We start from the raw sequence: 21,979 nt of genomic DNA, 5'->3' as shown, positions 1-21,979 counted from the left end.
TAAATGCTGTGAAATTTAAGAGAGGAAAAAATTTTTTTCCCTAATCCTTCACACAGCTGAAGAAACACCCTAGAAAGCCTCCTATATGAGATGATTAAGTCTGTACCCCAAAAATTTAAAAGTTGAATACAGCCTATCTCGATCATGAAAACAGTTTCAATTTTCAGTTTTTTCATTTTTACACAAAGCTTTTCAAAGTTTTTACGGCATAAAACAGCATATTCTTAAAGTAATATTACAAATAACACATGAAAATTCTAAATTCTTTAATTATTTATTCTTTCTAACAAAAGATTTCACAATCGCAGAAAATAAAATTCCTTTATGGCTAACATTCTTCTTACAAATGCTTGCTGTTGCAGTCATTGACACACAACAAAAGTTGGTTGGTGTAGTCTGGGTGACCAAAGGTTCACGTATACCTCTGCCAATAAGAGCTGAAATGATAGCGCATAGCTTCAATGACTTGCTCACTGAACTTACTAAAAGATTTGTGTTTCAAACCCATAAATTGTTTGATGAGAAAAAAACAGTGTGCAGTTTTGGTGTTACAGTGCTTATTAGCAAAGCAATATATTAAGTCTTGAATTGATTAATTTTTTTTCTACAGCATGGTTAGTTACCTTTTTCCAAAATAGGCTGTAACAGCTCCCTGAAAAAAACTAAAACTCTTAAAAGAATAATCTTAAAAGCACAATCTTTTTCAGCCAATTGTTGAAAAAGGTTTAAAGTTAAGTTTCAATATTTACTAAATTCAGACTTAAATAATTTTAAAAATTTTGTGGGAATTAAAAAATTCATTTTGCATACAAAAGTATTGCAAATATAATTTTTTAACTGTCATAATAAATAACTGCATTTGTAAAACACAGTTAATAGAAAAATCATACTAATGATTAACAAGTATGGTTGATAATGTCAACGTGTTAAACGTAATTATTCATTCTACTTATTTAAATACTATCAAAATTTCCGTGTGTTGTTTTTCATTAAATATTTTGGTTGCAGTTATCATAATGTTATTTCTGTTTTGAGGTTCACTCAAACCACTTCATAAAACTATGTCTATTATTCCAGTATTGTCCCAGAGTACCTCTTCGAGGATAACTACAACTCCACTGGTAACTTCATTTCCTCAGTGGCTACTTAGAGTATTTGGCCGGATATATCTAAAGTTAAAAGGGTAAATAATAAGTTTTCTTTTATAGAAAAATTTAAAACATCAGCTTGTGGAAGTGAAAAGACTCTGCATTGTCGAATTGTAAGTCAAAACAAATGACCAAAGTACTCAAGTCAAGTCGGTCTTTAGTTTTTTCACCCTGTTGTATCTATCGTATATATTGTATTTATTGCACGTGTTGTATCTATCTTTTTTAGGGTTATGAAAGTCCCAGTTCTTTCCCTGGCTAGACATCATTTTCTAAACATTTTTCTTTGTACTTTCAAATTATCTTCGTAGTATTCATATTTCTACATAGATATTCCATTTTTCTTTTCCCGTGACTTTCGTTTTTAGGGAATGAATTTACGTGTCAGTGTTTGGAATTCTTGGCATTGTTCAATTAAGTGTCTTTTTTCTACTCCCTTTTGGTATGGCATTGATAGTTCCGTTAGTTGTTTGTCCTGTGATAAGTTGTAATACGCTTTTCATCTGTCTTAAGTTTTAGAAAGAAAGATTCTTTGCAGACTTTTATTTTTTAAATGCCAACATCAAAACAATAAGCGTAGCTCTGTTTCATCTTGTTTGGGTTTTCAACTTGCCTCGTTTAAGGCTTTTTGCACTGTTGTTTTGATCCAAAAGGTTCTTTTGTCTTAGATGCTCTGTGAATAATGCTCATCATGGATGTTATCAAGAGTAGTTTGACGAGCATTAACCAACACTTATATCTGAAACACAAATAAAATCTCGTTTCCATGATTTTTACCAGTTTTGCTGTTTTTACTTTGATACAAATGAGCACATAAGATTTTCCACTCTGTTTTAACTTCTTCCTCTTCTCACACTTCCAATCGGATGGATTCTGACTTCTATTTCTAAATAGAGATTTGCCAGTGCGTTGATGAGTTCTGAAGCTTACAATTACATTAAGAGCCCAATTACAAACATCTAGCACCTCACAAATTTCAAATAGTTTGCTTATGTTGCTTGTAATAGTATCCAGAGTTTCTGCACATTGTACTAGAATGTATCATTTGAAAATGCCTGAGAATCTTCTCAGAATTCACTTAACTGATCCAAATTGTTAATTATCCTTTAATTAATGAGTTCAGTTTCTTTAAATATATTACACAATTGTGTGCCATCGATTATTGCAAACAGATTAGAATCTTCATTTCTGCTATGGTTTAAATAAAGCTAAATAAAAAAACCCTTTTGTAATGCTGTACGCTATCATTAAAATAGTCTGATCACTTGTTGATGTAAAGTTTTTCTTAGTAATAATTTTTATGAGAAATTCTGGAATTCTTTTTTTTTAATAAAAAATTTTTGATTGCCATAATGAAAAAATTATTCCAGCATAGATTTGGACAAGCAGATACTTACCAGATTTGAAAAATAGGACATACAGCCATGTTATTTAAAGGATTAGTTTGAAATCTACTATAGCTAGAGTACGGAAATTCTCAGGAGAATAACACTGCCTTGTATACCTAAATTTTTTTGGCAATTTTGAGTAGGACCTCTCCAGACTCCTTCTAGTTGTTAGTTTTTAGGCCAGTAAGTGATTGCTCACATCAATTTCTTTACACTTTTATGTTTATTTATTGTTTAGCAAATGTTTTTATATTTACAATAGAATCTCTATATAACCAACCCCCGGAAAGATAATTTTTATAAACTTTATTTTAAGTTACTTCGTAATACGAGTTTCTAAAATCCTATTCATTTGAAGAAACAAAGCATTTATTAGCGCTATTTTACACTAATTATACAAATCTCCTTTTACACGAGCTTTATTCGTAAGTTAAGATAAAAATGTTGTTATAACAGCGAGATCAATTATTATGATTTTATTTCCTCCAGTGATTTTCATAAAGTTGCTAAACACAAAAAAACATTACTGATGTGCATTACTAATAGAAAAGTTGCGAAGCATGTTTTAACAAATTTGAGAGGATTTGACATCTGAAATAAAAATAATTTGAGAATTTTTTTATAGAAGGTTGGTTTTTCTTTTTAACACTCGATATTTCTAAAAAAAAAGAATAATCAAAAGTTGAATCTCTCGCATTGTGAATTGATTACTTATTTGGGAACCAGTCATTTGTTAACAAGCAGTATTCGGAACCCAAGCATGTAATAACAAGTAGTAATCACAAGCATACAATAAAAAGTAGTATTCAAAAGGGAATTACTTATATATTTAATCAAATTTTTAAAAAGTTTAAAAATTTATACAAAATTTTAAAAGATAAGAAAGTGAGATGATCAGTTGCAATTTTTTTAATTTGAATTTGAATTTTTGTTTTTAGTTAAAAATGATTGGTTTACGAGATAAACAATTGTCAATTTTTGTAGTTTTTACAATGGCCAATATGCTAGAAAAAGTAAAAAAAAAAAATTTGCAAAAAAAAAAACTCACTTCATTCTAATTCCTCCATAGATCAACTCTTTGTAAAATGAACGTAATTTTAAAGTATTTAAATTATTAAAGTAATGGCTGGAAAACTCCGTTAAATTTTCTTTTTAAATTAACAAAGTACGTTTCCTTTATTTCATCAAAATAAAGCTATTTGAATGAAACAATCCCCTTCAAACACAAGCCATTTGTGTTGTTTCTAAGCTTAAGCCGTTCATTTTAAGCTTTAATTTGTATTATGGAGATGTCTCATAGAAAAACAGCAGCACGGGTATTATAAATCTATAAATTCTTTTAATAGTTCCTGTGTTGTACAGAAAACATTATTTAGCAAGCTTTAAGCTCAAGTTATCAAAATATTAGATGCGCAAAAAAAATTTAGTTAAAAGGTAAGGCAAGAATTAGATTGGAATCGCCACCTAACCGTAAGTAAACAATTAGATTCCTCTCGCCACTAAAATTTTCCTACGAGTTTTCCTACGAGTATTCCCCAGCCTTAAGCAGTTCAAGAGTTAAAGAATGCTAATTTTGTCACGGCAGAATTATTGTAATTTAGATAAAAATTTAAATCTTCAAACAGATGGAGTTGGTGATTACTCCTCAGTGCAAGTTTTGTTCTAAAACATATAGTGAGCTAAACGAGCCTATCTATACTGTTTGCACGTGTGAGGCAACACCAAAGTTTGCCCACGGAAGTTGTTTTAGAAATTGGTTAAAAATCTATAAATACAGCGTCTGTGAAGTATGTTTATCCAAATCTATCATTGTGCGGAACGGTTATAAAAGTTTTAAAGAGGTAAGTAAGTTTATGAAGCAATTGAATAGGTCTCTTGGTAGCTGTTTAATATTGATGAATACCTTGGATGATTTATTAGTTCGGTTTCATATATTCTCTGTCAGAATATATTGCCATAGTAAATATATACCAATAAGCTCAAACAAATCTATAACGCCCTTCCTTTTGCATTATTTTTTTTTACCAGAACTTATCTCTTATTTAAAGTATAGCTGATTTCGCAGATTTTTTTAAAAAATAATTTTTACTATATTTAAAAAAAAACAATATATAAAAAAATATATTACATATAAGAAATAAAGATAATATCGAATAATTTAATTGCTTTAAGAAATATTAACATAGGAATATCAAACCTCGAGATTTATATATATATATATATATATATATATATATATATATATATATATATATATATATATATATATAGGTTTTTAAATAATTGCAATAATTAGAGTAAAATATAATAAAGTAATGACACCGTTTTAATTGAATTAATTTACTTTCAGTGGCGTTTACCTCAATACACAGCTAAATCAATTTATGCACACCTTATATTATTGCTTATAATTGCGATTGTGTTTGCATGCTACACAACGTGGTGGTTAATAGCACAATGCTGGCAACTGAAGTGTTATATTATTGTAATTGTTCTTTTTGTGCTTTTAAAAATTTTGGTTGTTTCCTGCTTTTACTTAAAAGAAACTCGATATTTCTTTATAAACATTCGAAGAGATAACAGTTATTGGAAAGTGACTCAATGTAAGGAAGTGATCGGACGAAAAGAGAATAAAAGCGTGAGACGACTTAGTGATGTTCCAACTATCCAACGTCCAGATATTAAAACTGGCTTGAACTTTTTTAAAGAAAATACCAACGGAGAAGCTCATTTAAATTTAGATGATGATTTTCATAGTTTTTCACCTCACAATTTTCTAGAAGAAAACATGTCTAACATTCGGACGCCTCGAGACTATCCTCACATTAAAAAAGTTGTTGAATACAAGAAGAGAGATATCTCTAAGGTCTTGACAGATAATGACAAAAATGTACCTGAACTCAACTTAGAAAAAACAAATAGTTTTAATGCTGATAACGAAATAAAATTACAAGTTTTTGACGATAGCATTAACATTATTCATTCAAACAACAATTGCAATGAAGAGGGTCCATTAAAAAACGACAAACTAACAAATGTGAAGTCGGTTAACAGGAAATCACTTTATGATCATCTTACAACGAAGCTGGGAAGGGTCTTCACAGAACCACCAGTTATTAACTTTTCACAAGAAGCTGTAATGCCTTTTGAAACCGATATTGCATTTAAAACACAAGAAACTAGTGTAACTCCTCAGAAACCAGAAATTTATATAAAAGACCATAACATTAAACAATTTGAAAAGAATGTTTACAAGCAAACAAAACCTTTTGAGTACAACTCCGTTGAAACAGAAATACAAAAGCGTGTTAGTATTAACTCATTAACAGTGTACAATGGTCCCCAAGAAAAATACTATCTTTATGAAGAAAATCACAATGTATTTCCTCGGTTGTCCAAAGGTGAAGAAAGTCATAATACGTCTCCTCGCTTATCCAAAAATAAAAATTTTAAAAGTTTTTTTTCTGAACCAAGAGCAGGGCAAAATAATTCTCAGGAAGAGGTTTCGTCTCAAACGAAGGTCTCAAACGAAGTAAAACAAATATTTATATGAACTGTTTAGATAAAATGTAACCACATAAGTCAAATCAATTCCATTCCTCATCTTAAACAGACGGGGAAAGGTTTTCTATGAAAAATTGATCTAGGAAAGCTTATAAGTATTTTTAGCTATTTGAGATCTCTTACATGTAAAAATGTTTCATATTCATACTTGTTTATTTTAAAAAGTAGAAGATTTCAATAGCATTTGAAAACTGTAGGGGTTGTAATTTATCATTATTTAAATCAAAAATTAGTTTTTGAGGTAATCCACACAGTTGTAAACTTTATTGAGAGTTTGTGTATCATACTTGCTCAAGCTATTTCTCTGACCAATATTTGCTCCATTTCGAGTCTCAATGGTTTTACTCCAAATGTTTTTACTAAAAGCATGTTCATCATAATGCATGATACTGTCGTAGTCATATGGTGTATCATAGGTTTTAATCATTGTAAATGAATACTTCTGGAAATTACCTTCCTTTCCTTTAATAGAAATAGAGAATTCATAAGATTAATAAATTGTTGTACAATTTTGATAATAAAACTTTCAATTTTGTTAAAAAGAAACAAACAAAATAATAACTGACTTGTACCTTTTTCAATATTTTCTGTTTTGATTTGGATATAGTTGTCTCTATCTGGCCTGCTTTGTTCATGGTGTATTCCTAGCGCATGTAAAATTTCATGAAGAGCAATTCCATGCGAGCTACAACCATTGGTAAGAGAAACCTCTTGCATGCCACCAACACGGCCAACATATGATAAACATCTAGTATTAAATGACTTATATACCTTCTTAATTCCAAACCCATCTAAATTATTTTCTTAATCTTAAATCTCAAAAATTATGCATTTAAAGTTTTGCTACAGATTTTAAAATTACTTACTTGCTCCACCCAACATTTGTGAACTTAATGTAATCATTTTCATTGGTTCTCTCTTTAAACCGGATGCAGGTTTTATCCTGAATTTCTTTTATGGCACTTCTAATAGCTTTTTCTGGTCTACCAAGTTTAGTGATGCACAGTATACCTTTACATTCTAAAGCAGAATTTTGTTAACTTAAGTTTTAAACATAAGTTTTAAGTAAAGTTAATAATATACTTAAGCTAACAATTTTTTAGCTTTTTAAAAAAATAAAAACATCCTTAAATAAAATGTCAAAATTCAACATTTAAAAGACAAAGCAGTTTAAAAGACATGGATTTAAAATAAGAAACAATAATTAACACCTTACTTGCTTTATCATCAATCACATATGGGACAACAGCATTGTCCCATTTAAGAACAAATGCACCAACAGCAGATTTACTACTTTGAGGAACTCCTTCTTTGTGTTCAGCGTCTTTCGGCATGTCTAAATCTCCTCCTTGTAAAGCAGCTTCCAACTGCTGTTCAGAAAAAAGCATATCATCTTGGAATATATAGCTTCCTCTTTCACCTAATTTTTGAGAAAAAGCACAAGTGGACGTAACGTACCAAAAACAGAACTTTTTATTAAAAAAAGTAGCAAAGTTGGAGTTTATTGTAGATAAAACCCTACTTAATTACCTTAAATTCAAGAGTAGGAGATTTTTTTCAAAAGGTCAAAAAATGATTATGACCTGACACCCTTTCCTATAGTTGCTACCCTTATTTTATCATTGCATTTAAATAAATTTCTCATAGAAATAAGCAAGATTGCTACAAATAGAAGTGCAAACTTACTTGAAAAAGCATCTTTTGTGACTTTTATTGGAAGACTTGCCACGCTACTGATACATATGAAGCATGCAATTAAAAACATATTTTTTAATCAACTTACTTTTAAGCCTACCGAATTGTTAATCATAAAATACTTTAAGCTAGAACTTGAAAACCCACTCTTGAAATAATATTGCTGCAAGCTACTTCTCATCGATAATATTGATTTATCTTTAGAGATGTTTTTAAACTAAATACAGCTATGTGCTAAAGTTTAATCAAGGCGTTTTTTAGTCAGTTATTTAAGTTTTTTTAAGTAACAAAAAATCAAAAAAATAACATGGAATTATTTTTTTTTATTTTTAAGAAAAATAAATTAGTTTTTAAAAACAACATTAATTTTATAGTGCACCAGAGGTAATGAAAAAAAAATCAATTGACATAATATATACAGCTTAAAACTTCATGCTCTGAACAATATAAACAGAAATAAAATACCTAAAATATTTCTCAATTACACACCTCAAGCTAAGCTTTTGTGTTAAACATATCTTATTGATATTCTTAAGAAGAGCTTTCAGTTGATTCTAATTTTTTATGGATCTATGTGCATTCTTAATCAGATTTGATTTTGAGAAGGAAGACTCTGCTTTGCCCACAGTTTTCAGATTTACGCAAGTCTTATTGATTATTGATTTGCATTTGCGTATATTTATATATGTGTATGTAAATACATTACTATTTATTTTACCAATTTGAATACATTATATTGTTTGTTTTACCTATATCTCTTAAAAACCTTTTTTATAGGTGTTACTATATAAATTTTTGTGAAATTCTACTTTTTTACAGTTTGCTGCAATTTCTCTTTCTTCTTCTGTTATCATTCAATTTCCAGATCATAAACAAGTTTGATTAGTCGTTCAATCAAGAAAAGTTTTCCAGTCGAATTTTATAAACGCATGTAACTCCGTTTTTTGCTTTAACTTATCTTTCTTTAATACACAATTTTAGATAATACATAATACACGTCTTTAATAAGCACCACAGCCTCATGGCAGTTTGATCGTATTTCGTTTTTTCCTTTCCTGTAGTCGTTTTTCTATTGCATGAACATACTCATGCATCCATTTGTTCCATATGATCATTACAACTTTTTACATACTTGCTTCTCCGTATTGTTCAGCCCACTTTTGTTGATTGGTCAATATCATTTTCAAGCTGTAGGTTTTCCTCTGATAATAAGTTTGGTGTGAATATCTGTTTGTCAAATTGGTCACCTTCTTAACAGAACGGTCAATTATTCAGGAAGCATTCCATATCCACTTCCTCCAACTCATTGCATCCTCTCAACATAACTTTGTCAATTGCTTTGCTTCTAAGCATAAAAATGATGTTTTTGTTAATCCATTTTGCTTCTAAGCATGGTCTTACCAATTGTTTATGACAAACGTTTCTAGATTATTCTAGTTAATCAAACAATCCTCCCTACCAAGGCGTTTTTAATAAATCAAACTTCGATTTCATGGTTTTTGTAGCAAGATAATAAAATAGAAATCATTCTCTTGTTATCACAAATATTTTAGTACTGTGATTGATCATCATTTAAGGTGGTTGATTCCTTGCAGCAAATTTGTTTAAAATCCTCCATAATTCCTACGCCGCACTATGCGTCGCGCTGATAGAAAAAAAGGAAATAGCCTTATAACTAGAGAACTATTTAACATTTTGAAGTAATTTTTTTAACAAAGCATCAATTATGAGATATTGTTTGTTTATACATATATTTATAAAAAAAAGTCCGGTCTTTTTTAAAACCGGTTTCATTCCGGTTTTTTAGTTGGTTTATCCGGACTAATTCGATTTTTGATTAAAAAGATATAAAACCGATAGTTTTTGATATTTTAAACTCTAAATCTGATATATCAATTTATCTTTTTTAGGGGTTACAGGCATTTTTAGTCTCCAACTTATATTTTCATGTTAAATAAAAAAGGAAATAGCAGAAATATTTTATTATAAATAAAAGTGAAATAAATACTCCAGAAGTTCCATTCCCCTCAAATGCAGAATCAAGGTTCTGATGCTAAAATAGGTTTTTAACAATATGTGGCTATGAGAATAGCCTTTTTTTAAAAGTTGCTTATCAATTACAGCTGCATGGTTTAATGATGCTTCCTTGATTTCTTTTCTTAACATGAACCATTACTCTTTGACTTCCTAAAATTATTTAACAACAAACACTAAAATTTTAAAAAGTTTTGTTATTGTAAAAAATAGTATAGTTTAAGATATAAACTATTTATTATAGAATTTATCTATCAAATTCTAATTTTGACAATTTTACATTCAAGAAAAAACTGTATTCACTGTAATAAATGTATATAATTGAAATATAATTAAAATTTTCATTCTAAACATGTCTCAGCAATCTTTATGTGGAGCAAATTTAATATCTACAACAAGCCTTCAAGAATTGCACTATGCATCACTAAGTAGAAATAGGACTTTAGACACATCTTTGAGGAAAACAAAAACATGGCAAAATTGAGTCAATTTGAGGCCAATTGATGCAACTTTTCCTCAAACATAAAAGTTTGGGATTCTTATGCTTCAACTTTTCTAACAATTAGTTTTTTGTTTTTTTTTCAAGCATAAAAAAACATGCTGTGTTGATTATGTGAAAAGATCTCAAAAATATCAGATTGGCTACCACCAGCACCTAAAATGTATCATTAATAAAATTAAACGATAACATTAAATATTTAAATTTAAGATATACATAGCTTTCTCCAATATTTACCTTAAGAACAGTTATCAGCTTAATCTTCTTGCAGTATAGCCTTAATACCTCTTGCATTTTGTTTTTCTTACAGTATAGGTACATATCAGATGTCATAAATAAATAATTAGCTGTATCCCTAGTATTTTCAGCAAAAGAAGTTAAACGTGCATGACGTACTCATGCAGTTTTGTTGGCTTTGTTCCTGGCTTCAATGGCACTCTCAGACAAAGAACCTATTGGATACTTAAAATATTTAATAAAAGAAACACCATGAACTACCATTCTATGCAAAGACTGTGACATTGGAATGGTTTTTAAAAACTGATCATTAGAAATGAGACCAAACAGACATTCAGATTTCTGCTTGAAAATTTTCACATCCGGTCTTGCTGTTGTACTATTCATATCAATGAGCAGGTCCCTAAATAGTTTCATCATAGTGGTATTCTTCCAGTCACAGATGGATTATTAAAGAATTTTCGTGCAACATTGCCAGTGTTGGATGTACAACTTCCCTTCCTGACAAAAGATACCCTTATTTTTAATTGTATTTTGAATAAGTGCTGGAGTTTTTTTTTTGTTTTCAATAAATTCTTGGCCATTTTTTGCTGCTATTTTTCTTCCTTGTTTCACTGCTGGAAGTTTGCAAGCAGTATTAAAAAAAAACTAACTCCATGCTGAATATCCACAATTGAAGATTTCAATATATTCCAAGTTTCAATATATTTTTGTCTGCATTTTTATCTTTATTCCAAATGGTTTCCAAATTAAACTCCTTAGGACTTGCTTGACATACATGACAGCACTGAGATGCAATATTTTTTAAAGCATTTTTGATACCACAGCATTAAGTGTTTTACCATCATTCATTGTGGTATAAATAGTTGACAAACTTGAATTTATAACAAAAGTATTGTCATGAAGTATAAGTTTACTTTTAATATTCTCTAAAGACAAAATTTCATTTTGTAAATGTTCAAACTTCTCTTGAATAAAACTAGCAGTCTCTTTGGAAAAACAAAACATAAGATGACGGGTTGCATCTGGACTATTTGGATTACAATTTTTCCATAGTATCTTTTTTCCACTTCTAATCTCCAACAGTACAAACACTTTACTATACACAGTGTAATCATCCACACCTTTCTTCATAGTTACTGCATTCTGAAACTCAGATTGGTCACTCTGACCATCACCACCCACTTTGCAAATAACATGTTATCACGTTCCTCCTGTGCTAAAACTTTAATAGAATTATCTTCATACTCCAAAAGATACTCAAACTCTCTAGAAACTGAATGTTTGATCATATTGAAGAGACTATATTTTACTTCAGTTTCTGAATATTTCACCTGCTCTGGAAATTTATGTGTTAAAAGTTGACGATGAGTGAATCAAGCCATTTTGATAATTTATAAAAACCATCGCAAGGTAAAACTGAATCAAATAAAAACTTACCGTATGTTATTGAACTTCGGAATTTTCATTTACTTCACAGAATTTAGTCGGTTTTTAATAAAACTCACAGTAGTAAAAATGATTTTAAAGCATGAGGTCACAGAGGTCGCCTCAATTTTTTTGCATGGCAGTAAAGTCGATTTGCAGTAGCTATATTTTATTTAAAAAAAACGAGGCGACCTCTGTGACCACATGCTTAAATTAATCAATGTTTAAGAAATCAAAAAATTAGCAAAAAAAATGCTATTCAAAAACCTTTTTTTTCTATTTCTTGTTTTACATTCAATTAAATACATTATTATTTTAATTTCGCATAAAAATAATATAGAAATTCAACACTTATCATATATTTTGAAAGGATTTTAACAAAAAAGCGAGTTTTTTAAAACCTTAAAAAAACCCTTAAGATGTCAAAAGTTTAAAAAAACTAAAAATGATTTTTTTTTTATAGAGAATTAAAAATTGAATGCAAAAAGAAAAAACTTAAAAAGTTTAAATATGAAAAATCACTAAAAAATATGTACAAAATCCTATTTCCGCTTAGCGATGCATAGTGCGCCGATTGATGCGAAAGTTTAAAGTATACAACTCTGGTACTTGCATGTAAACAGTGCGATGTAAAGTTTTCAACTAAACTTTCTTGTGTTTTAAATTTTAACAGACCACTAAAATAAATATCTGTAACCTATTATAGCTCGGTATCGCTAATTCTCAAATGTGGTAACATCGATCTTTTTGGTGGTTTCACTCTCTACCACTTGCTCAAAATGCAAACACAAAGAACCCTTTTTACGGCAATTCTCAAATCTCTAGGAATAGCTTTTATCTTACTTGAGTTTTATATTAAATTTTAGCACAACAGCTTCTTGAAGCAACTTGATAGCATACCATACAAAGGTTCTCTTTTTTACCAATATACCGTTTGATACATATAGTGCTTAGGCTATTACCGGTTAGTTTGGCTAGTTTTTCTTGTTTTTAGCTATATCGGAAAATTCAACCACAAAGTTGACAGCTTCTCCGTACTCATTCCCTTGTTTCCTGATCACTGGAGTTTTCTTTTATTTATTGGGACGTAAAGCCATTTTACTTCTTCTTTCAATAAAATTTGATTATGTAAGTTACAAAATAACCGACTGCCCTTTTCTTTTAACAAATAAATTACATCAGTACTGTCAACTCTAGCGGAATTAAAGAATATTCCGGCTTCTGTTAAGATTCCGATAAGTTTTGTATCAATTCACTTTAAAATTTTGTTAGTACTTCTACTATTTCTTTATCTGCTAGTAAATCATCTCGAGCTGAATTCAAATATGTAGAGAAAATAACACAAATGATATTTTTTGAGCTTTTTTAACATGGGTTACACTTTCATTTATTCCTGGATTTAACCAACTCTCATGGGCTTAAATTTTTTCAGATAGAAGAGAAGATGTTATACCATCTTAACATAAAAGGCAGCTTTGGTATTTTTGAATAATTATAAAGACACGCTATTTTGAACTTTAGACTGAAAATGATATTTTTTGGGCCAGCGTTCTCCATTATGGATATTTTAGTGGTACCTTTTCCGAATAATATAATTTGTAGCGGAAGATATTGGTTGAAAATTGGTATTTGATCATTTTTGAGGGTAGTGAATCCAAAGATAAAGAGAAAATATTCCAACTCAAAGTTGCAGAATATTACAAGTTTAAAAACAGACTTTGTTTTTATCAAGATCTTAAGTTGTCTAAATATAGTCATGTGAAATCAGCTGTGACATTTTAAGCCTAAATATTATTTTAGCTTTTACAGTTTCGTTGCAAAAAATGCAAGAACGTTACGGAAAAATAGTTGTAAATATGTGTTGATTTTTATGACTTTTTTGAGGGATATTGTCTGGTATAAAAGAAGGAGAAAATTTGTAAAAATTGGTTTTTTTTTGAAGAAAATATTACTATCATCTCATCGATGTGTTGCCAGAAAACTACAGTTTTAAATTAAATAATTACTGAGTCTTATTTATATATTCATTTTCTTAACCATGGCAAACAGTCAACAGGTGCTCAATTGAAATTCAACTGGGAAGTGAATATCATCTTACAACATATACAACCTTTGCTTGGAATTGAATACTTTGAAGACCTTCCTGATGATGATAAAAAAATATTAATGTGGAGGACTGGGATATCAATAATCAATTTCAAATTAACAATTTATCTCCATCATAAGCATGTTCATTTGAAGCGCTATGCAACTAAATTATACAATGCTGCAATCTATTTAGTTCTCATGTAAAAGCTCATGTAAAAGTGTTTATTGCAGTTCTTTTTTTTCCTCAAATCTTAAAGACGTCTTATGCTGGGTGGGAGGTGAAAAGTTTTGCCCACAATGCAGATATAAATTAACATCAAGTGAAGAATTAGAAGTAAGCGAGATGAAGATGAAGTTGATATAGAGAAAGAAATTACACAAGAGTCAACAAGATCATTGCTCAACTGTACTTTTTGTAAACTTGAAGTGTCTCCTTTAAAAGTTCATTCAGTCAAATCTTTTCACAAACCTTTACTTGGGAAGAAAAGTCAAAACAAGTTGAAGGAACAGTTATTAGGAATATTGCAAATGTTCTGAATGTCACTGAATCTGATCTTGCTGCACCAGATAAGGTTGAAGTTCCAAAGGAGATTCAAACCACAGCTGACAATCTAGACTACCTTATTGACAGCATGAAAGAAAAACTTAGTGGTTGTAACATTAAATTTTAACATTAACCCCAAAATCTTGGTCTGTCAGAAAAGCAAAAGAGTTTTCAGTTCCCAAGCGCGAAAATCAGAAGCCAAAGTTGTTACATGAGCAAAGAGGCATCATAGCATACCCTAATGTGGTTAAACGACATTGAATCAGCGAGGATATTTTAGAACTTATAGAACGTTTTTACTGTGATGATGTGTATTCAAGACAAATGCCTGGTCAGGAAGACTGCGTTAGTGTTGGAAGAAATACACACGTGTCTAAAAAATTGATTTGTGTAACCTGAAGGAACTCTATACAGCATACGAGATAAATTATCCAGACCACAAAATCGGATTTTACACCCCTTGGAACTATACCGTCTAGGTACCTACATACCTATCTAACAATAACAGGTCCCAGTACTCAGTATTTAAATCCTTACTTTTCAATTGTTGTAGCTAATAATGCTTCATAATACAAACTTATTTTGAAGTGCCAGGTAGGAACTTTGGTGCGAAGGCTCCGTTCACGAAGACTGGTGGCAAGGTACAGGGATTATGAATTGTCAGAATAGGAAGACAGTAGTGGCAAACCAGAACAAGGAGGTAATTGGCAGGTGCTAGAGGATCTAGATCAGAAGGAGAAGCTTAACATCGTCATGCGTAAGCAAAGCCTGCTACATTTTTATGAAATTGACAAAGCTCTGCTGTCTCAGTACTGCAAGATTATGAATCCAGCTTCGGAATGCCTAGACAGTCTACAGTCTGAGGAAAAGACCTACGTGGGAATTTTACTGCCCAGCATCAAACTTATGAAAGATAAGGTGACACTCTTGAGGAATGGCAATAGGATTGTAGAGGGGCAGCATCTCATCAACAACCTGCTAGAGAACCCTGACAACCCTAGGATGGTCTCCAACGGATGGCCACTTCAACTAAATGAGAAATGACGATTTGGTGGCCACACAGGGTCGCCTGGAAGACGACATTGAGAAAACCTTTAACAAATAGAGCAGGGTCAGGGGCAAAACCAGGACCAATGTCTTATTTGACCAGTTCCCGCTGCTCTAAATAAGTGTTTGGTTGGATATGTTTATAAAATATAATACCCCTTTGTCCTCTTCTGCAGCCGTGGAGAGACTCTTTTGTAGAGAATCTGACATTTTGAGGCCAAAAAGATCTTCCTTGACGGCTGATAACTTTGAGAAACTTGTGTTCCTCAAAGAAAAAATTCACCTGATGAGAAGTGAAGAGGCCCTGATGGGGAGAGCAAACAAATGATTTCATAGCTTAAAAATGTAAATTCAACTTATCCCTAGTTTTTCTTGCACTGTATTTGTTAAACTTTATATGTAAGGTAATGCACTCATTATAAATCTAAAGCTCTTCTTTCAACTTTGAATAACTTACCAAAAAGTATATTTCTTTCAAAATGAGTAAAAAAATATAAAAAAGCTTTCATATTTTTAAAGCTATCGGACTATCGGAAAATCGATAATCAGACCGGCAAATTAAAAAATATCGGATTATCGACATCGGATTAGAAACTCAAAGTATCGGACTAACGGATATCGGACTCAAAAAAAAAGTGGTTGCTGCCCAGCTACATACATACATACATACATACATACATACATACATACATACATACATACATACATACATACATACATACATACATACATACATACATACATACATACATACATACATACATACATACATACATACATACATACATACATACATACATACATACATACATACATACATACATACATACATACATACATACATACATACATACATACATACATACATACATACATACATACATACATACATACATACATACATACATACATACATACATACATACATACATACATACATACATACATACATACATACATGCATTTTTTAAATGTTAAAGTTTAAATAATATAATGCGAATTTCGGCTCGTTTATTGGTTTTTATTTAACAATAGTACTATTTAAAAAATTTTTTAATATATGCCAGAAAGTTACATAAAAACTCTACAATGGACACTAGACATGTTAAGAAACTGTGTTCTTTTAAAAATAAATATGTTAAGTCAGCGAAAACATTTTCTAATCGACAGAAAATGATTTATAATTTACCATCGTTTACTTAAAAGACAAACAAGTGCGCTTTAACTTCGTTTAACACCAAAACCACGTTGAAAGTCTCGTTGTCGTGTTTGCTTATACAGATGTTTGTTGTTATATTATTTTTGAATCTATGCGAATTTAAAATATTTACCATTAGAACTGCTTTTGAAAAAAATGAATTTAACTTTTTTCTTCTTCCTTTTGGTTATATACTGTAAGTTAATATTTTATTGGATGAAAGTTATTTTCTTACAAGATTTGTTTTCAGGGAAAAATTTAAAGCAAATAAGTTTTTTTCCAAACTAAAAGAGCGCTGACATAACAGTTGTAATCTTTAACAACAGAACGAAATCTTTTATAGCTCTTTTAGATACTGTCCTAAAATCCTTTTCCTCAAAAAGATTAGGGTATTCTTTTAGTGATTGGCTCTGTTAAGGATTGCATATAAATATTTTTCTTTATAACTACTTTTAACCATAAAATCGTAAACTCTCTAATAAATTTACATTCATTTAACGAGTATTACTTATTTACGTTACAGCTAAATGTATTTAGCCGTAATGAACGTAATATTAAGGCTAAAAGTTGCAGAATTTACGGGAGAGTCTAAATCTGGTTTTATTTTTCAAATTAGAAAAATTTTTGTTCAGGCAATTTGTCTTTTTATGTTTAACTAATCGTCAACCTGGTTTCTCAAGAAAACCCGGTTTTTATATACATATTTTATTAGCTTTTATTTTTATTTACAAGAGAAGTGATGTTAATGTTTGTAAATAATGATAAAAAAATTTTTTTTTTGCAGATTTAATTAATCATGAACACGCATAAAGCTCAAGCGAAAATGTAAAATTTAAGTGTTGATGCGTTTATTTTACCCTAATTACAAATGCCTTAATTTACACTAATTACAGTTTTGCATCTCAGTCAAGACAATCAGAAGTTCATACCTGGCTTAACGCAACATAAAATAGTATTTTTAGCAGAAGTGTAAATTTGTTGTAAATATTAGAGTAAGCTTGGGGGGTTTCTATGCGGGGCCAGGATTCTTGGGTTACCCCAGTTTCTAATACAAGACAATTGATAATTTATTTTCTCAGTACTCATGCATGGTTTTATAGTTTTAACTTCAGATCATTTAATCAAATATGAAGTTTGCTTTCAGTTCCATCTTTAGCTTCTTTAAATATATAAACTTTAGTTCAATAAATGGTATTTAAAACTCTGTTGAACATTTTCTGTTGTAAAGAATTTTTTCAGCACAAACTTCATTACAATAGCGATCAGTTTAATTGACTTCTATTTGATAATTTATGCAATTGGCTACTTAACCCTGGCTTTTTTTAATAATTGGAAAAATCTTACTTTTACAGTCCGAATATCCTTTTGAAATGATTAGTTATGTGTTTACTGGATAAAATAAAGTAAATTATATAAAATTAAAAGTGTTTAGATGTTATTATAATCATAAAAATTAGGAAAATAAATTATATAAATATGGAACTTATATTTTCCTAAAAACATATATCTCTTTAGTATTCAGTTCAGGTCACTGTAATTCTAAAAGTTTTTTGATGGAATAATTTCAAAATTTTTAGAAACAGTTGTGGCAGAGAAAAAAATGTTCTTTAACACTTTTTGGTAAAAATTTTCCATTATTTTTCCATTTTTTTCCATTATTTTCGTGATTTCAAGCAGCCGTGGAGGTCTTCACTGTGGTGTAATCAAAGTAGGTTGTGGTATGCTAAAATTGTCTTTCAACGTAACGTTCCAAAGTATCATTAGTATTCATCAAATAATTTAACATTTTATCCAATTTAATTTAAATTCACTCTAGATGCTACTTCTGTACTTCTCTTTCCTCTATGAAATCAAGTCAATGATAGTTCCACTATTTATTTTATTATTACTGATCCTATTTTCGATACTTTTATTTTGTTACAGTTCCTCATGTAGAATCAAGATGCAGAATATCATGTAAAAATGAATCACAGCCTTTGTGCGGTAGCGATGGTACCACTTACTCAAACGAATGTGAATTAAGGAAAAATTCTTGCATGTTAAAGAAAGCAATTATAGCTATTAAAAATGGAGAATGTCTAAAGAGTGAGTGAGATTTGACTTGATTATTATCAAAAGTCCGAATGTTAAAAAAGACTTTTTTAATTGATATGAACTCTAATAGATAGTCCATAATTATTACATAAGACACATTAGTTGGCCGACAACAATAAGAATTTGATTTTTACCATGAGTATTTAAAGAACTCTTTGATATTCACCTTTTGAAAAAGTGTGCATGTATATATATTCATATAGTGTATTCTATATATATAGTGTGTGTATATATATATATGTATCATGGACGTATAAGAGATGAGCGTGCAACTCATTGTTTTACATCAAAGAGGCCACAGATATTAGCGAGCCATGAGAGTTTCAGACAAACTCTTAATTTTCACCCGTCAATTAAAAAATCTATTAAAATGGCTGCCCACAGTTTTAAAACATAAACTCTGATCATATGGTATTAGTTTAAACTCTTATATCATTTTATTTGTAAGACTAGTCAGGATAAAGTAACTACTTCACGTGTTGACAAATTACTAAATAAATTAAACAAAGGTAAAGGAAATTAGTTGTCGGCACGATCAGATTTTCATCATTTTTTAAAGATATGCATTTGTAAATTTGGGAACTTATTTCGTGTAAACAAAGCCCGTCAATGATAAAATAGACCTCTAGGGATAATTTAAAAATGACTAAAAAAAGTATCGCGAAACATAAAAAAGCTAAATCAAATTATTTGTCGAGACTCATTTAATTTCTTTGTGCGTCATTCACCTTTATTTTTTATAATTCAGCCTTACTTCAGCCTTAATTTTTTATAATATTTATAGTTCAGCCTTAATTTTGGGCATTTTTTTAGTATTTTTTCCGATATGTCGCCATTTTTAGCCTCGACTACTCTATAAGCTCCATAATATATATTCCACTATGCATTATTTTTTTAGTAGGTGTATTTTCTGAAAGGCTTCTTTATAATTCATTTGATAAAACAAAACCTTTGAAAAACTTATTCAAATTTATAATTATCTTGCAAAATGCGGCCAGATATCATGTTTTCTTTTTTCATGTTTCATATATTATTTCTTTTGTCATAAAAAGCACATAATAACCCATTTGTTTTTTTCAAATTAAAGTTAAACATAAAAATGGAAAATTCTATAATATTCATAAACTGGAAGTCTACAGCAATATAGTAGATGGAGTAGTTCCCTGGACATGAAACCATTGTGTTTTAGGTAGCTACAAAACTAGTTGATATTTTGTATTATTTAGTTTATCTCTATGTACTAAAGTAGTTAAGTAAATGATCTCAATTTCTAAATTATCATCAGCGTTATTTCTTAAAATATTAAGAATGTCTAGCTATATAAAATTAAGCTTAAAACTTGGTTCTATTGCTGTTATCTTTGATAAGTAAAAGGAAGTTGATGTGACTGGTTAGACGAGACCAAAACTTTTCGACGAATCCGATAGACTATAATATAATTTAACATCTATTGTTTAAAAAAAAAGATTACAATACGCAACAAGCATGGTTTGCAAAAAAAACTATCGTTGCACGTCCGTCTTTTATACGCCCATGTTATAAATATATCAGTAAGTTGAAATAATAAACGCAGAAATAAGTCTAATAATAATTAACCCTGAAATGGATTAAATGAGTTCTCAAAGAGGTTTGATTACTTTTAGAAGAACTTCGGTGTTTGATCCAGTGTGGAAGAATGATGAAACCAGTTTGCGGCAGTGATGGCAATACCTATGCTAGCGAGTGTTCCATGATCATGAAAAACTGCGAAGAAAACAAAGTTGTAAGCACAACGTTCAAATTTAACATGAATATTGATAAAGCTTTGTGTAAAGGTTCGGTTTTTAAATTTTTTCTTTTTATATATTTTTTTCTACATCATATTCCACTATAATTCAAGTGTCCCATTAACTTTGTTTTATTGTATAGAATGCAATTGGTCGTGTCCTCAGAACTCAACATTTGTTTGTGGTTCCGATAATGTCACATATGAAAACGAATGTAAAATGAACAAAACTGCGTGTGAAACTCGAACAGCAATTATTGCTGTGTACAAAGGAAAATGTTCCCTTTTATGAAACAATTGTTTCATATAAGGAATAAATTTATAAATCAATTTCTCATGAAGTTAGAACAAAAATAGCTGTTAAACAAGAGTTAGCTGAATGCAGAGATTTTAAATTTTTGTATAGAGATTTTAAGTTTAATTTTTTTAAATAAAGAAAGATTCTCATCGAACCGAATAAATATTGTGAAATTTAACATCTAAGCTTTTTAAACAAGAACAGATTTCTCTAAATTTGTAGAAATACAAACTTAGAAAAATAGATATATCTAATGTATAAAATCCAAAGTTTATATGTATGTATGTATGTATGTATGTATGTATGTATGTATGTATGTATGTATGTATGTATGTATGTATGTATGTATGTATGTATGTATGTATGTATGTATGTATGTATGTATGTATGTATGTATGTATGTATGTATGTATGTATGTATGTATGTATGTATGTATGTATGTATGTATGTATGTATGTATGTATGTATGTATGTATGTATGTATGTATGTATGTATGTATGTATGTATGTATGTATGTATGTATGTATGTATGTATGTATGTATGTAGGTAGGTATGTATGTATGTATGTATGTATGTATGTATGTATGTATGTATGTATGTATGTATGTATGTATGTATGTATGTATGTATGTATGTATGTATGTATGTATGTATGTATGTATGTATGTATGTATGTATGTTTTAGGGGTTTGAATTTTCGATATTTTTTTCCGACAATCAATTTTCCCTATTACTCCCGATGGAGAAAAAATATAAAGAGTATTTTAAAAATAATTTTAATCATAACTGATTCAAAAACCCTCTGCGGAAACTCAATAGTGTTAAATGCTAAAGATTTTCGAAATTTAAGTATGAGTATCACCTAACATTATGAGATTGATAAGCCTCGTTTTACATAAGGAATGATTTTTAAAAACTAAATTGTAATTTAAATAAAGATTAACATGTC

General features: G+C 29.7%; 3 protein-coding genes and 1 long non-coding RNA gene across 7 annotated transcripts; 2 read left to right on the top strand and 2 right to left on the bottom strand.

The window, feature by feature from the left end:
• Positions 1-270: 270 nt before the first annotated feature.
• Positions 271-3,615, bottom strand: LOC149887143 (uncharacterized). The gene is made up of 3 exons (XR_016453662.1): positions 3,585-3,615; positions 624-652; positions 271-482 (listed from the first exon to the last, which is right to left on the bottom strand). It is a non-coding gene; the product is annotated as an uncharacterized LOC149887143 (long non-coding RNA).
• A 214-nt stretch (positions 3,616-3,829) lies between these two features.
• Positions 3,830-6,291, top strand: LOC145189786 (uncharacterized). Of its 2 annotated transcripts, none has more exons than XM_090090038.1 (3): positions 3,830-3,970; positions 4,138-4,377; positions 4,887-6,291. In XM_090090038.1, the coding sequence occupies exons 2-3, from the start codon at positions 4,162-4,164 to the stop codon at positions 6,087-6,089; spliced, it is 1,419 nt and encodes a 472-aa protein (XP_089946164.1). In that variant the 5' UTR covers positions 3,830-3,970; positions 4,138-4,161; the 3' UTR covers positions 6,090-6,291. The 2 variants fall into 2 exon arrangements, with proteins under 2 accessions (XP_089946164.1, XP_089946165.1); XM_090090039.1 differs by having other exon boundaries at positions 3,935-4,006.
• On the bottom strand, positions 4,861-8,340 carry LOC145189789 (zinc metalloproteinase nas-13-like). The gene is made up of 5 exons (XM_080066459.2): positions 7,787-8,340; positions 7,317-7,520; positions 6,967-7,120; positions 6,673-6,848; positions 4,861-6,562 (listed from the first exon to the last, which is right to left on the bottom strand). The coding sequence occupies exons 1-5, from the start codon at positions 7,863-7,865 to the stop codon at positions 6,330-6,332; spliced, it is 846 nt and encodes a 281-aa protein (XP_079922585.2). The 5' UTR covers positions 7,866-8,340; the 3' UTR covers positions 4,861-6,329.
• LOC149887142 (turripeptide Pal9.2-like) lies at positions 8,326-21,190 on the top strand. Of its 3 annotated transcripts, none has more exons than XM_090090053.1 (4): positions 8,326-8,484; positions 18,794-18,955; positions 20,608-20,778; positions 20,873-21,190. In XM_090090053.1, the coding sequence occupies exons 1-4, from the start codon at positions 8,481-8,483 to the stop codon at positions 21,019-21,021; spliced, it is 486 nt and encodes a 161-aa protein (XP_089946179.1). In that variant the 5' UTR covers positions 8,326-8,480; the 3' UTR covers positions 21,022-21,190. The 3 variants fall into 3 exon arrangements, with proteins under 3 accessions (XP_089946179.1, XP_089946178.1, XP_089946180.1); XM_090090052.1 differs by lacking the exon at positions 8,326-8,484 and adding an exon at positions 16,907-17,066; XM_090090054.1 differs by lacking the exons at positions 8,326-8,484; positions 18,794-18,955 and adding an exon at positions 16,938-17,066.
• Positions 21,191-21,979: the final 789 nt, after the last annotated feature.

Source organism: Hydra viridissima, unplaced genomic scaffold, assembly GCF_058129835.1.
Source record: "Hydra viridissima isolate aposymbiotic clone 2 unplaced genomic scaffold, HvirCarnegie_v1 scaffold_6, whole genome shotgun sequence".
NCBI classification, from domain to species: domain Eukaryota; kingdom Metazoa; phylum Cnidaria; class Hydrozoa; order Anthoathecata; family Hydridae; genus Hydra; species Hydra viridissima.
The sequence above is the reverse complement of the archived record's forward strand: the minus strand, read 5'-3'. Positions and strand labels throughout refer to the sequence as shown.

Excerpts from the sequence above, each read along its gene's own strand:
- LOC145189786 (XM_090090038.1), top strand. The coding sequence starts at position 4,162 with ATGGAGTTGGTGATTACTCCTCAGTGCAAGTTTTGTTCTAAAACATAT. Across the intron at positions 4,378-4,886 it reads GTTATAAAAGTTTTAAAGAG|TGGCGTTTACCTCAATACAC; the intron begins GTAAGTAAGTTT and ends ATTTACTTTCAG.
- LOC145189789 (XM_080066459.2), bottom strand. The coding sequence starts at position 7,865 with ATGTTTTTAATTGCATGCTTCATATGTATCAGTAGCGTGGCAAGTCTT. Across the intron at positions 7,521-7,786 it reads CACAAAAGATGCTTTTTCAA|GTGAAAGAGGAAGCTATATA; the intron begins GTAAGTTTGCAC and ends CTCAAAAATTAG. Across the intron at positions 7,121-7,316 it reads TGTGATTGATGATAAAGCAA|AATGTAAAGGTATACTGTGC; the intron begins GTAAGGTGTTAA and ends ATTCTGCTTTAG.
- LOC149887142 (XM_090090052.1), top strand. The coding sequence starts at position 17,027 with ATGAATTTAACTTTTTTCTTCTTCCTTTTGGTTATATACT. Across the intron at positions 18,956-20,607 it reads AAATGGAGAATGTCTAAAGA|AAGAACTTCGGTGTTTGATC; the intron begins GTGAGTGAGATT and ends GATTACTTTTAG. Across the intron at positions 20,779-20,872 it reads TGATAAAGCTTTGTGTAAAG|AATGCAATTGGTCGTGTCCT; the intron begins GTTCGGTTTTTA and ends TTTATTGTATAG.